Source organism: Urtica dioica, chromosome 11, assembly GCF_054948205.1.
Source record: "Urtica dioica subsp. dioica isolate 48M chromosome 11, U.dioica_male_clone48M_v1_H2, whole genome shotgun sequence".
Taxonomy (NCBI): domain Eukaryota; kingdom Viridiplantae; phylum Streptophyta; class Magnoliopsida; order Rosales; family Urticaceae; genus Urtica; species Urtica dioica.
The window spans coordinates 5,153,475-5,168,661 of NC_142766.1; the positions used below are offsets into that span (position 1 = coordinate 5,153,475).

The window sequence follows — 15,187 nt, forward strand, 5'->3', positions numbered from 1 at the left end:
GATGTCGCACACAATGTGTTGACAATGTGTCCGACAACTTGCTTGAACACAGATTATGGATAAACAACAAACAGTGCAAAAACAAAGTACACACGATATGGTTACCCAGTTCGGTGAAACACACCTACGTCTGGGGGTACTCTGCCAGTGGAAAGGATTTCACTATCTTGTAGTCAATAGTACACGCAAGGTTTATATATGATTACAATCATCAAATCAATAAAACCTAGAGACTATTACCACCAGTAAATACCTAGTCAGGGACTCCCCCTGAATTTGAGCTCCGTCTCAATTCCACCCTTCGAGCAACCGCCTGGCTCGGATGACTTTCAGTCTTCAGCTGTTCGTGAACCTTCAATCACGCGAACACAAAATCCAACTCTCACAGATACTCAATCTTTGTGGAATAGTGTTTGAGAGAATACACCGCGATCAAAAAAATACAAAGCCTCCCAGTCCGCCGGTCTTGCACGTCTAAGAGCTCTAAGTGTTTTATCAAAAACGTCAAGGCTGCTAAGGGAGAGAGCATGGCTTTTATAGCAGCGCACAAGCCTGGAAGTGAATCTAGGGTTTCCTTACCCAGCCTCATATGAATATCTCATAATCAAGTCACCAGCGAGGCAAATATCTCACAATGAAGTCACCAGCGAGGCAATATCTCATAATCAAGTCACCTGCGAGGCAATCTGTCAATACTGAAAACTTGTCTGAAATAAAGTCTGCACACATGAGGAAAGATGTCACACCAGAAGTAGAAGCATAACGACCAACATCTTTTCAAACAACTTGCACTAAAAAATAAAGCCAACATATAACGTAACAACAACTACAATTGATTGATCTTTAGAATGCATTCAAATACATAAGTACCGACCATATTTTTGGTTTGAAGTTGTAGTTGAAGCTGAAGAATTTTAATCTTTGAATAGTAAATCAATATATCATAAGCAGTTCAAAATCCATTGCCTTTGGGCATCACACTCTCGGTCAAGGAAGCGTGGATCCACGCCGTGGAGAAGCTAATCTTTCCTATACTATAATATGTACTTGGGATTTATCGGGACTCCATCTTCAAAGGGCTTCATCGAACATAATTGACTTTCAATTAATCAATCGAGACCATCAAACAATGATCATATTGTTTTCGCTGATTTTTACATAGAAGTAGTTCGTCCGATCAGATTGTAATGAGAGTAATTGATTAAGTGATGATATTGGAAGATTGTGATAAAAATTTGACCAAGTTATGTAATGAGAGTTTTGTGTTTGTGCCAAGTTAAGAAGATCAACTCGAGAGACGAAAATGTTGAGGTACAACCATAAAAGCTCGCATGAGCTGAGAATAAGAGAGACGTTTTGTTACATTTATACATGGTCTTAGTATATAGTCTCTTAGATCAAGGATTTAAAAGCCGACGAATTTCCAGGAATTTCGCCGGGAAATTCGTTTCCGACGAGTCAACGGACGTCGAAAGGGTAATATGTCGTTTCGTCGTCGTTTTTCGCCGATTTCCGTCGTTTTTCGTTTTTTGTCGTTTTTCGTCGATTTTCGTTGTTTGTCGTTTTTACTGTCGTTTTTATTGTGTTGTTTTTTTTTAGAAACAAATTATAAAAAATATTATATACAATGTATCAAGTATTACATAGAAAATATTATTACATATTTTAATCTTCAAATATTTTGTGAAGATTTTATTTTATTTGAAAATATTACATACAAAATATTATATAAAAAATATTACATACAAGATAGCACAAATTTATAAAATATTATACATTAATAGCACGAATTTATAAAATATTACATATATACAATTTTCTATTAAAAAAGATTATATACATAATGTATTTTCTTTAAAAAGATTATATATATACAATTTTCCATCGGCTTGTCGGTTTTCCATGAAAAACGGCAAATCAAATGCCATTTTCCACATTTTTTCCGTTCGGTTTTCCATCGGCTTGTCGATTTTCCGTAAATCAAGAGTCTCGAAACGGCAATAAAAACGACATTTTTTTCCTTGTCTTAGATCATCTTCAGCCTACTCCATAATAGAGTGGAAAGTGACAAAATAGAGTTGATTTTGCTCAGATCCAACTCCATTTTTCACTCCATTATAGAGTAGGAAATAGTAAAACTCCAAATATAAAGTTTCATTATTCATTTCACTACATTTTAGAGTGGAATTTTAATAATATTAAAATAATTTAACTAATTATAAATCAATCACAATAGTCATTATAATTATATATTTTGGGTATAGTATTAATTTATCATAAAATGATTTTTCATTATTCTAATTTGAACATTGATCAAAAGTTATATGACATATATATAAATTAAAACGCTAAAAAAATAAATTGCTAAACATAATACATTATAAAGTCAAGTGCAAATAGAAGCAACACTTAGTATTTAAGATTATAGTGTTCATCAATATCATTGAAAATATTGCTAAATAGATTTGGTGTAAATGAAGTCTCTTGTTGTTTTTGTTGTTGTTCATCAACATCTAGTATTTCATAGAGAATTGATTGATCATATGTGAGAAAAATATATTAATGAATAAGGATAAATGATAGATCATTTATGTTTTTTTTATCTTTCTTATCTAATTATGTTTTTTTTTATATATGTAAAGTTTGGATGAGTATTAAAGTATGACGCACTTTACTTTATCATTGTTTGTCAAGTATTTAAATGTTATATGTAATGTGTGTTTATTTTATTAAAAAAAAAGTATTACTTTGTATTTATTAGAGAGCCACATAATCATTTTAAATTCATGTAATATGTATGAAATTATATAGTATTGTTGGATAAAAAAGATACAAATTTAATATATATATGGACTATAATGTAATATTTAGGAAGTTAAAATTAACCGAGCCGGATCTGGTATATCATAAGGGATTTGCCCTTTCTATTGATTCCTACAGATTGGATAAAAACAATTCTTGAATGAGGTATTCTCTGTATTACCACGGCTGCTGGCACAGAGTTAGCCGATGCTTATTTCCCAGATACCGTCATTGCTTCTTCTCCGGGAAAAGAAGTTCACGACCCGTAGGCATCGGTCGCTCAAGACCTTTGGTCTCTACCCGAACTCGATGAAAAAAATGGGATCACTTCTTATGGACTCGTTGAGAATGATTCTGATCTAGTTCATGGCCTATTAGAAGTAGAAGGTAAGATGGGCTGTCAAGAATGTAGAGGAGGTAGGATGGGCAGTTGGTCAATAGGTTTGAGTCAATGACTTTCTTTTCTCGATTTTCATTCGTGTAGAAATTCAGGAAATATGGTCCTAGTGTAACCCGAGGAACTGGACTCGAATTCACACTGATTTAATGGAACCTCTTAGCTTGGATACCGAGGCGGCCTAATCTTCCCACGATATATAAGCTACTAATAGATTTTTTCCCAAAGCGAGTTCGCCACCAATTGTAGCAGCACCATCTGCTAAAATATGGCACCTTTTAATACATTTACCTCGCACAATGATAGCCTGCTCAGGTTCCCTTACGAAACTTTCGTTTTAAAATATTAAAGAGAATATAGAATATATTTTTTGGTATTGAAGATACAGTAATGGATTGGTAAGAAACTGTATTTATATAGTTTTGAGTTAGATGTTCTGACTTATGACCAACTTGCTCGTAAGCACGTGTATATTCTCACACATAAAAATACAGCTAAAATAACTATTAAATATAAGTTAAACTATGTGGTACCTAGAATAGCCTAGTGGTAATTCCACACCACCTCCTGTGTGGAGGTCGTGAGTTCAATCCCCACTGCAGCAAAGCTGTCTTAATAATATATATATATATATATATATATATATATATATATATATATATATAATTTAAACTATAATGAGCTAAAAAAAATGCAACTAATCCTGTCACGGTTATTTATACATCAGAAGTCCTTGGATTCGGCGTGCGTGTTCAAAATAATACGCTTATTTTTGCCCCATTTTGGATCAAGACTGAAAGTCGGTCTTTAAAACTGCTAATTTGTTTTTGTTGAGTATTAATCTCCGCGTGTATCTTTCTACCAAGCTCCACGCAAAGTGTAGAAAACTTTCTCTCGCTCTGATCAAAAGTCTGTCTTCAGGTTTGCTGTTCTCTTCTCTTTACAGTTTCTATGTAGTCTGATGCAATATAACACACTACACGACTCCATGATTTCTCTGTTTCTACTGCTATTGAGTTTCTCGACCATGACGATTCGAAATTTCTGGCACAATGCCAGATCTGCGTGAAATTGTATTTGGATGTGCATTACTATTATTTTTTTTCGTTTTGCAATGGCATTCCATTTGCGTTTCGTGTGCACAATGACGATTGATGAGTAGCTTCTATTGGTTAAATTTGTGTGGTAACGGAATTGATTTTGTTTTACTTTTCGTTTCCTGTTATTCCAATGTCAGAGTCGGGTGTTGAATTTGGGGTTGCATTGCCCTATTATCGAAGCACAGGGAAGTTTCAAAGAGAGGATATAACAAACAGTGTTGGCGTGGAAGTGACTGTTTAGTGTCCTGGATTAGGGATAATGTGTGATTTAGAACACAGAGTTTGATCATCGAGGCACAAAGAAAGAAATTCATGATTGGGAGAAAAAACATGGGGCGGGTTTCGCCGATGCTTTTGCTTCTTTTGGCGTGCGGATTTTTCTTCGCGACATATAATCTAGTGACCATCACGATGCACGGCAAGGCTTCGGGCTCAGAGAGTAATTTTGGAGGGAGATCGGGGGACGCGATGGGCGAAGAGGAAACGAAGGGCTCGGATGCAAAGTTTCATGTGGCTCTGACGGCCACGGACGCGCCTTATAGCCAATGGCAGTGTCGGATAATGTATTACTGGTACAAGAAGATGAAGGACATGCCTGGCTCCGACATGGGCAAGTTCACTCGGGTTTTGCATTCCGGGAGTCCTGATAATTTTATGGACGAGATTCCGACTTTTGTTGTCAAACCACTTCCTCAGGGATTAGATAGGGTGAGATTTTTTTTTTTTTTTTTAATTTGTCTTCGCTTCTGCCATAGTTTCTTGATGTTGTTCATTTGGAATTTATTCTGAAACACACACTTGTTTATGCATTGACGTCTGATGAATCACACTTAAGTGACGGGTTGGACTAGACAATCATGTTGCATTATGTTTCAAACAAAGTTCAAACGTAAACATTTGTAGTGTGTCTTCATGAAATGGGTGAAACTGTTAAGCTTTGGGTTTATGCTGACGTAAAATTAGCTGTATTTTACCTCATGTTGCTCGTCTTTTGTACAACTTATCTTTACATCGTTGTTTTCTAGTTTACTTGTAATAATCAGACTTACTCTTATTCATGTTGGAACCAGGGTTATGTTGTGTTGAATAGACCATGGGCTTTTGTGCAGTGGTTGGACAAAGCAACAATAGAAGAAGAGTTGGTTTTCTTATAACTCATGCTTTTTTTTCTTTTATATAAAAAAATTAATATTTTACTGCGGTGAAAAGTGAAATCTAAAATCGGTTACTTTTTTTTTTTTTTTTCTGTGCGAGCCTGCAGATACATTCTAATGGCAGAACCTGATCATATATTTTCAAATCCATTGCCCAACTTGGCCAAAGAGAATCATCCTGCTGCTTTTCCGTTTTTCTACATTAAGCCTGCCCAAAACGAAAAAGTTATTAGGAAATATTACCCGGCAGAGAACGGTCCGGTAAACAATGTCGATCCTATCGGCAATTCTCCTGTTATTATTAGGAAGGTAAAAGGTTGAGACTTGACCTTAAGCATTAGAGTTGAAGTTCATATGCAAAGCTTTGTTCTTTTTTGATGGCATGAATCTGATTTTTTTATCACCATCATCGTAGTTTCAATATATGTTTGAACTTTGATGGTATGAATAAATCTGATTTCTTTTTTTCATAAAACAATTTTATCCCCCAGTCACTTTTGGAGGACATTGCTCCCACTTGGGTGAATATCTCCTTGCGAATGAAAGACGACCCGGAGACTGATAAGGCTTTTGGATGGGTACTTGAAATGTGAGCAATGACCACAAAGATATACAATATAATTTATTAGTTTCCTTCTCTCTGCGACTATGAATAGATCCCAATCAAGATTCCCTAATTAAAGCTAAAAACAGGTACGCTTATGCTGTGGCGTCCGCATTACACGGTGTAAGACACATTCTTCGCAAAGATTTCATGTTACAGGTTTGTTGATGCATCATCATCTTCGTTTGTTTTTTTTATGTATGTTCTTATTCCTTCCGTTGCACTAACTCACCTCAACCACTCTTTTCCAGCCTCCGTGGGATTTAGAGGTTGGTAACAAGTTCATCATCCATTATACTTACGGATGTGACTACAATTTAAAGGTATTTACTTTGAATCAATATACTTTGTGATTGTGCAAACAGAAACACACATCGTTACTGTTAACTAATCTTCAAGTTATTGTGTCATTTTCATAACCACCCAGGGAGAACTAACTTATGGAAAAATCGGAGAATGGCGTTTCGACAAAAGATCGTATCTCAGTGGTCCTCCACCAAAAAACCTTTCACTACCCCCTCCAGGAGTTCCTGAAAGTGTGGTTAGTCCCATGAATTCAACCTTTCATTGGAATTTTTATCTTGGATATTTGTTGCATTGATACAATTCAAAATCTTTATATGTTTTCATGGATTCATGTCTAATCGAAGCATATGGGAAGTTATAAAATAGGCAGAATACCCGTTAAGTCTTAAACAAGTTTTTTTCTCCCCGTCTTGATCAAATTATATCCTTCCTAAAATGAATTCTTGAAATGCTAGGTCGAATTTGCAAACTCTGATAATACAAGTACTAACTTTGCAAGTCCGCCAAGTTAACATCTATAGAATGCCACACTGAGACGTCCAAATAAATTCATGAAGCTAATTTTAGCATATTGATTTGTGATCCATCATATGTAGCCATGCTAATAATATCTATTTTTATATCTAAATAAGTTTGGGGAAGCAATTCCTTAATTGCGAATTGTGCGTTAGTGACACACATAGATGGCACACTGATTTCGTTGCAGGTGAGGCTTGTGAAAATGGTGAATGAGGCCACTGCAAATATTCCTGACTGGGACGCAGAGAAATGAGGATTTCCATGAGTCATTTTAACTTATTATACTCTTACTCGAATTCAATAGCTCTCTTGATAGCGATGGAGGACGTACAGGCGGAGGATGAAATGATGGAGAAACCGAATCTCTTGTTTCTTCACAATCATAATACAACAGAGAAAGAAAAGGGAGAAAAAAATACAATTCTTTTATACACTAATTCTTTTTTTGGTTTTTTTATCGTTTTCTTTTTTTCTTTTGGTAGTGGGCATCCAAATTGGAGCTTGCATCTACATTTGATTCATACCTGAAATGTGTGCAGATATATTTGCCAAGTTCTATCTAGTGAAACGATAGGAATACCAATGAAATTCTATTTTATTTTATTTCATACTAATAGCTGTGCTATTAATTTATTTTTCTCAAACTATACCAATAGTGGTTATGTAACTCTGTAATTTCGGTAGTTTTTGTGCTAATCTTTTTTGAAAGTTGGCTTGTGAAATGACTGCACCTGGGTTATTATTCCCTAATTTAACTGCTCTCTTTGAATTATATCAAGCTATTGAGTTACGAGATTTGACCTTTTCGATTTCGGACCAAACAAAATAAATAACAAAACCACACTATTTACTTGCTTGTGATTCTTACAAAATTACAAGATATCGGACAAGGAAACGTTTTGTTGAGACAATTCTGATGATGTCTGGACATAACTAGACGAGACAATATACGGCAGTCTAGGCAATTCAATACATATATATATCAAGTTGTAGTGCAGTTTAATTAACTTATGTGGATTTGAGTTTATAGTTAAGGGTGATTGCTTTGGGTTTTGGGAGACGATCTCGTAGTAAGCGAAGGCCTCATTCGGACAATCTGTTCGTCATCGACTCCCATTTTCTTGGAGTAAAGCCCTGCCTCAAAAAACCGCCTCACAGCATCTTCCATGTACTCTTTCCCTTCCTTCACTGTCATGCTTTTCCCGATCATGTTTTCCCGGTAGCCCGTGAGCGTGTCGTGTCCCACTAGAACCGCCGCCAGCTGGACCAACTCCTCCTGAAACTCGCTCAGTGGAGATTCTTCCTTTGCCTCTCCTTCTCTGATCTTCACCGGCATCGGTAATTTCTCTGTCGAGAAGTTGATTAGTTACTTGATTATGGATTCCTAATTAGTGTACTAACAATTTCGTTTTCTTTGTGACTCGAGCTCATTTCGTAGTTTAGAAAAGTAGAGGGTGCTTATTACTACTGTGCTAGTCCCTTTTATCTATATGTTATGTAGTATGATAATATGTATGATTACCCGGGCAATCGGTCCTGGGTTCTGTCATCTTTTGGAAAAGGCCTTCGAAGGTACCGGCCCATGCATCTCTCTTCGTTAGGAAAGGAGTCGGAAGGTCAAATATTTTCTTCACTGTCGCCGGAATGGACGAGTGTTCGAACTCCGATGTTGGGAATGGTGATCCATTTGGACCATGAACAACTGCACCCAACGAATATAGTTTCTTGTCAATATATATATAGTTCAATGTACACACAAAATTTCATTGATATCTTATGTGGATTTCATTGTACATTTTTTTTTTTTTTGCAATCATATATTTATAATACAGATACCAAAAGGAGTCACCCAATGTTACTTGAACCAAACGATTTCGTCGTCTGGAAAGTCTAAAAATTGCATTTAGAATTACATAGGAAACTTGATGTGGTTTGTTCCTTGGTTGTTTAGGTTAGATTTGTCATTTACTTCACCATTTGTAGTTTGTTTATAAAATGATCACTCGTTTTCTTGTAATTTGTTCATAAAATGATCTAAAATAGTTAGCTGCTAAGATTGCCTCTTAAGAGTATTAGACTTTCCAATTACTGTTGAGTTTTTTTTTTCCTAGTAAATTAGTTTATTCGGTAGTTGAGTTCATGGAAATAAGGTCATGCATGAAAAGGTGTATTTCTACTCCATTGGTCAAACAAAAACAAAAAGTTAAGATCCATAACCAAAATCTTCTTGACCCGAAAATCTTTTTTTTTCAAAGTTGAAGATGTTTGGACTTGAATCACGAGAGATATGCGCTTTTTTTTTTAATAATATCTCTTGTACCTCAAAAGTCTTATAAAAGAATATCAAGAAAACTGAAGGATACAACAAGCTTGAATTAAGAATGCATCAAGACGCAATAAAATCCAAACGTACGCATGAACAATTTTGGAGAAACTGTTTCACAGGGGAAGAGAGAGATAAGAATTTGAAGTGATGATTTCTAAAAACCCCACGCGGTTTATATAAGAAATTGGGCCCATTCGTGAATGGCGACGTTGAACAGTCGTTCGTGTACGTTTGAACAACAATTATTGTTGCAAATGACACGACCATTACTCAAACGGTCGTATGTTCGAAATGACACAACCGTTCATTTAAACAGTATATAAATAGTTTCATGCCTAAGTTAGTGGTTTACCTATGAATTTGGCCAAAAGCCAAATTTATGATGAGAGCATATCAACAAACTTCTTTTATGCAAATTCAAAACCAATAAAGTATATAAATAAAAATACTATGCACTGCCCAAAATATGCTACCTACTATCGACCATTTTCTTCACTCAACTGTAGTACATTATGGCCAGTATTAGGGCTATAAAATAATGACAAATATGTGAAATCTTTTTGCCCTCTTTTCATACTTTGTTGGTGGACTCAAACGTTGCATGCCAACGCTTTTGCATTTGACATTAGAGAAGAAGATATAAAAGGCCAAAAATAGAGATAGCCAATTTGACAAGGAACCTAAAAAACGTTTACATATATTTCAGTATTTGTCAACAAAGCCGTGTGAAAACTAGCTTTAGATATACCCAACTCTCTGTCGAGTAAATATTAAATCTGAGTATCTAGTTGTCCACCAATACTTACTTTTTTCTTCCGAAGAAAACGTTATTCAAAATCAAAACCAACAGTTCTTTCCTTCTTTCAATTTTTTATAATAATAAAAAAAAATTAACTTTGTCATGAAGTGGCCAATTAAACCTAAAGTAATAATGGCATTTTTTCTGTGTGATTTAGTTCAAGATTTAATCACATATAATCGATAGTAGTGGTCAATTTGGTGGAAATCAACCTAATAGAGCATTATCGATGACATTACCTAAAAATATAAATATTTTATTAATCTAGTCACCATACCATATGAGCTAAACAAACGAAAAATGGAGAGTTAACCATATAGCCCATTTAAACTCCCTACGTTAAAATTATGAATAATTAGACGGACTAGTCAAAATCAAACGTTGAGATTGCATATTAGCCAACGTTTAGAATTTTTTTTTAAAAATAGCCTAAATTGATGATGTGGCGTTTCAGCCCATTTTTTTGGTCGAAAATGACCCTCTTGAGAATATAACGTGTTATTTTTATAATTATACAAAAATAGAAAGTCAAATGTGTCTGATTTCGTAATTAATAGCAATAAATTTCTTCTCAATTACAATTTGAATTTGATTACGTGATCTCTCTCTTTCTCAACCCTACCACTGGTCTTCTTCTTCGCGTTGGAGATCCAAGCTCGGTTGTCATCTCTCCCGACGACGCCCAACAACCCAACCCAAGTCTCAGCGCCATCTCCAGCGCGTTCCAGTGCAAAGAATACATCTCCGCCGAGCGGTATTGGAGCTGCGTGACTAAGCTCGCTGAGATCTCCCGCTCCGTCTGCGGCGAAGCGGAGTTCGCTCGGATCCAGATCCGGCGATGCTACCTCCGGTCCGAGCCCGACGACGGAGGGATCTTCTCCGGCGAGAAGTTCTCCTCGTCCTCTACTTCGGGCGAGATTCTCCACACGACTTGAGGAGAGAGCGCCGCGGCGGCCGGATTAGGGTTAGGGTTCGGATTGGAGGCGATGAGAGAAGTGGTGTTGGCGGCATTGGAGGAGGAGATCTCCGGCGGCGGAGGGTTCAGGAGGACGGTATATGAGTCGGTGGTGGTGGCGGCGCAATGCGAGGGAGGAGCGGATGGGTGCAAGTGCGGGGAGTGCGTGAGTGAGGCGACGTGGATCGCGGAGGAACACTGTCCTCTTGATACGTGCAAGTATGCGCAAGGCGTTCCCACCAACTTGTATCCGGGTAAGTATTTCTCTTGTTGGTTCTTGTTAATTTGAGTTGATACGTGTTGATTTGTTCTTAATCTGTTGACTTTGTGTGGATTTCTATTGATTTGTTCTTAATCTGTTGACTTTGTGTGGATTTCAATCCTGTTAATTAACGTTAATATCTGTTAATTGTTGTTATGTAGGTTTTTGAACGATTTCATTCCTGTTAATTAACGTCAATATCTGTTAATTGACTTTGTTTTTGAATTTTTTCCTTGTTCTTCCCAGCTGATTCATGTATGGAACGATTTTCAATCCTATTAATTAACGTTAATACCTGTTAATTGCTGTTATGTAGGTTTTTGAACGATTTCAATTCTATTAATTAACGTTAATATCTGTTAATTGCTGTTAATTGACTTTGTTTTTGAATTTTTTCTCGTGCGGTGTAGGTTTGGTTGCGTGTTTGAAAGATAAGCATTTATCACGGTGGATTTGTTAGATATGCATTTATCACGGTGGATCTGTTTGAGTTGGCATTTATTCACGCGATTCCAATTTCATTTCTTTCTTTTTTGGACGCGGGAATCTTCCAAATATTTTGATTTGATATTATTTAAATGAAGGGCAAATTTGTATTTTTTTACTGTTAATGTGGTATATTGACTACACATTAAAAATAAACCAAAAGTTGGCTATTTTGACAATTACAACGTTTGACTTTGCTATTTTGCTCGGGCTCCCTAAAATTATAGTTAAATTATTTAAAAAAAATTTAAAAAAAATAGCAAAAATTAAAAACGCATGCATCATATAATGGAGATATAGACATACATTGAACTATTTTTTATTTATATATATAATTTAATTATAATTTTAATAGATGATAGTTATGTGACAAGTTGATATATGCCGCCGTCTTATGCTGAAAGAGACGAATTTATAATTCTTTTATAAAGAGCAAACTAGTAACTTTTTTATTTATAGGAAAGATGTATTTATCTTACTAATAAATACAATAGGATCCGTTTTTTTATATTACAGAAAGATGAAGACAGTTGCAAGATTAACATTTTTTTTTATATTAGATGTAAGAAAATTACATTATAGATATAATCGTTTACCCTATTATTAATCCGCATCATGTTTGGAAAACCAACAAATTTAAGGGGAAATAAAAATTTGAGAGAGATAAATATCTTTTTAAGAAAATTCGATAGAAAATGTATAGTTAATTTTAATGTGAAAAATTATATGTTAGAGAATAATTCCCGTGCAGGATAGTACGTGCAGTAAAATTTCTCTTTCCCAAAACCCCCCATTAAATCTTTTTTTCCCTAGTTCCCTTCAACATGCATTTACCTTTAACACACAAATAGAATAAATAAAAAATATTGTTTTCACGCACCATTTTAATTTCTCTTGGTAAAATACTAACTCCGTACTCTTGTTTTCCTCTAGTAATATATTATGAATGAAAATAAGGAGCAACTCACCTGTGCCTTTCTGAATCCAAGGAGAAGCCATGATAGTGGGAACCCTAACCCCCAAGCGATCAAACCGAAACAAGAACGGCTCGGGCCCCACGATCCCATCGGGGCTAGGAACGCCCTTCACCGGCGTAGGCACGTGATCATAAAACCCGCCGTGCTCGTCGTAAGTTATGATGAGCAAGGTTTGGTTCCACTGCGGGCTAGCCCTAAGCGTCTCGTAGACCTCCTTGACGAATAGCTGTCCGCGGTACACGTCGTGGGACGGGTGATCGTCATTGGCCGGGGACGCCTTGGTGTCCATGTACCGCTGCTCCACCACGGCGTAGCCCGGGAGCTTACCGCGCGCCGCGTCGCGCTTGAACGACGCCGCGTACGACGAGAACTTGGGCAAGTACTTGAGCTTCCTCAGGTTCCGGTAGAAGAGCGTGGCGGGGATGTTTTGGTAGTAGATATTGAACGATATTTTGGCGTCGTCGAGGTTTTCAAAGATGGTTCGCTGAGGATAGCCCTTGGCGAGAAGGGCCGGGATGTTGCTCGTCGCTCCCGAAGAGGTTGCTGAGTGGACAAACATTCGGTTCGGCTGCGTTGAAGACGGAACCGACGCAAACCACCTACATTTCTTCTTCTAATAATAATTAGTATTAATAGAAAGAGATTATGCTCTAAAAATACGAATAAAAATAATAATAAAAAAAAATTAAAAAAAAAAAGATTTTTTTTCGTTATCTATTAGTAAGTTTTTATTACACTTTAATATATTTATCATTAAATGAGCTGTTTTTCATGCTATGTGTTGAAAAAAAAACCTTGATAATGGAAAATAAACGTTCCAATATTTTGTAATAATCTCGTAGAATTGTACATAATTAGCGGTATTATTTTGGGTAAGTCTGTTATTTGTGGCGTAAAAATATATTTAGCATATCAAGTTTACTTTTGTGATGTAACTTATGCAAAAGGTACTCGCTCAATTAATCCTGTCAAGTTATATCTAAGTACCAAAATACGGTCATGGAAATAAAACCCCAGTTTAGGTGCCATTATGCTTCTGTTTAAAATTAAATATATATAAAAAAAATAAAAATAAAATAAAAAACGTTTTCACAAAATCTCTTAAAATCTTCATTAAATTTTCCTTCATAAATTATAGCATAAAATATTTTATACATGTGTATACATGAAGATTAAAATATTTATACATATGTAATTAAAAAGAAAACAGTAGACCGAACGAAATTGTAGATAAAGAAGGTTCGTGGTAGATATGGCCCCACGTTGAAAAATAAAACAGGGACATCGTTTTCACGGGGGTTTTGGCTTTACGCTTTGATTGAATCTGAAAGAAAGGTGTCACGGGGTGGATAATAACATGACGACAAAATGTTTCATTTAATGCTTCTGCGTATTTAATATTTATATGAAGGTATGTATTGAATTCATATGTAAACTAATAAATGAAAACACACACACACACAAAAACACATCAGGTCATTTGATTTTCATGTGTATCTCTATCCATCTCTCACTCTTTAATGCATGAATACAGACAAATAGTAGAAGTAGAACCACACCACATACGTATATTATGTGAATTCATTGATACAAATGCATGTAGTCGATGTTTAATAAGAGATCATTTCATGTCATTATTAATAACTGGCCGGGGTGGTAATTAAAAGAGTTTAATAAGAAGAAGGTAAAAAAGCGGACCTGTCGAAGACGGCGAATTCGGAGACGAGGGCTTTGTAGACAGGGAGTTTGTCGGGATCGAAGCCGTTCATGACAGCCTCGGCCATGGCTTCGGAGTTGTTGAAGGAAAAGGCTTGCTGAGCGAAGCCGTTCATGGGAGGAGGGGTTTTGGCTCGGTCGTCGTCGGAGCCGAAGATCTGCTGTCGGATGGCTTGGAAGGAATGGCCGGGGTCTGGGTCGACGTAGTGAGACCGGTTCCCGAAGAAGAAGCTTCGCGAATCGGAGACGTTGTTGGACTCGGACCCGGTCACGCCGTCGATGCTGGGGTTCAGCCGCTTCATCCACCCAAGCATGTGGTCGAACGATCGATTCTCCATCACCAACACCACCACCGTCTTTATCGGGCTCTCCGCCGCTGCACCGACCACCACCACCACCACCGAGACAAGGACGATCACGGCCGTCGGATTCGCCGCCATTTCACAGAGAGAGAGAGAGAGAGATGAGAATCTAATGGACTCTTTGTTCTGAAATCATATTATTTATGCATCCGTAATAGTCAAAGAAGAGTGAAAAGTAATTTGTAGTTGTACACTTTTGTCTTTTTATATTTGCTTATTGCGTAAGGAACTTTTTTTTTTTTTTTTTTACTGGATATTTCAATTCTAACTTCGAAATACAGTTGTATATATCACGGCAACACAATGTAAATTTTGGGACGGAAGTATTTTAGAATTTGTAAAATAGTTGTTTATCCAAATTAGTAAAATAGTCAAAATTATATTGACTTGTTTTTGCGACCTCAGTTGCGGCTTATATATGA

The 15,187-nt window shown here is 36.3% G+C and overlaps 2 protein-coding genes across 2 annotated transcripts; one reads left to right on the forward strand and one right to left on the reverse strand.

Moving 5' to 3' along the window:
• The first annotated feature begins 3,945 nt into the window (after positions 1-3,945).
• LOC149380816 (hydroxyproline O-arabinosyltransferase NOD3-like) lies at positions 3,946-7,620 on the forward strand. The gene is made up of 9 exons (XM_089629800.1): positions 3,946-4,120; positions 4,437-5,007; positions 5,370-5,437; positions 5,561-5,762; positions 5,945-6,042; positions 6,147-6,216; positions 6,309-6,380; positions 6,485-6,598; positions 7,070-7,620. The coding sequence occupies exons 2-9, from the start codon at positions 4,612-4,614 to the stop codon at positions 7,133-7,135; spliced, it is 1,086 nt and encodes a 361-aa protein (XP_089485926.1). The 5' UTR covers positions 3,946-4,120; positions 4,437-4,611; the 3' UTR covers positions 7,136-7,620.
• An 88-nt stretch (positions 7,621-7,708) lies between these two features.
• NPC2 (non-specific phospholipase C2) lies at positions 7,709-14,973 on the reverse strand. The gene is made up of 4 exons (XM_089629799.1): positions 14,386-14,973; positions 12,679-13,286; positions 8,405-8,584; positions 7,709-8,229 (listed from the first exon to the last, which is right to left on the reverse strand). Exons 1-4 carry the CDS (start codon positions 14,841-14,843, stop codon positions 7,913-7,915), a joined length of 1,563 nt encoding a protein of 520 aa, XP_089485925.1. The 5' UTR covers positions 14,844-14,973; the 3' UTR covers positions 7,709-7,912.
• Positions 14,974-15,187: the final 214 nt, after the last annotated feature.

Coding starts and splice junctions, on each gene's coding strand:
- LOC149380816 (XM_089629800.1), top strand. CDS start 4,612: ATGATTGGGAGAAAAAACATGGGGCGGGTTTCGCCGATGCTTTTGCTT. Junction 6,043..6,146: donor TTTGGATGGGTACTTGAAAT/GTGAGCAATGAC, acceptor AGCTAAAAACAG/GTACGCTTATGCTGTGGCGT. Junction 6,599..7,069: donor CAGGAGTTCCTGAAAGTGTG/GTTAGTCCCATG, acceptor ATTTCGTTGCAG/GTGAGGCTTGTGAAAATGGT.
- NPC2 (XM_089629799.1), bottom strand. CDS start 14,843: ATGGCGGCGAATCCGACGGCCGTGATCGTCCTTGTCTCGGTGGTGGTG. Junction 13,287..14,385: donor GAATTCGCCGTCTTCGACAG/GTCCGCTTTTTT, acceptor GAAGAAATGTAG/GTGGTTTGCGTCGGTTCCGT. Junction 8,585..12,678: donor TTGGATTCAGAAAGGCACAG/GTGAGTTGCTCC, acceptor CGTTGGGTGCAG/TTGTTCATGGTCCAAATGGA.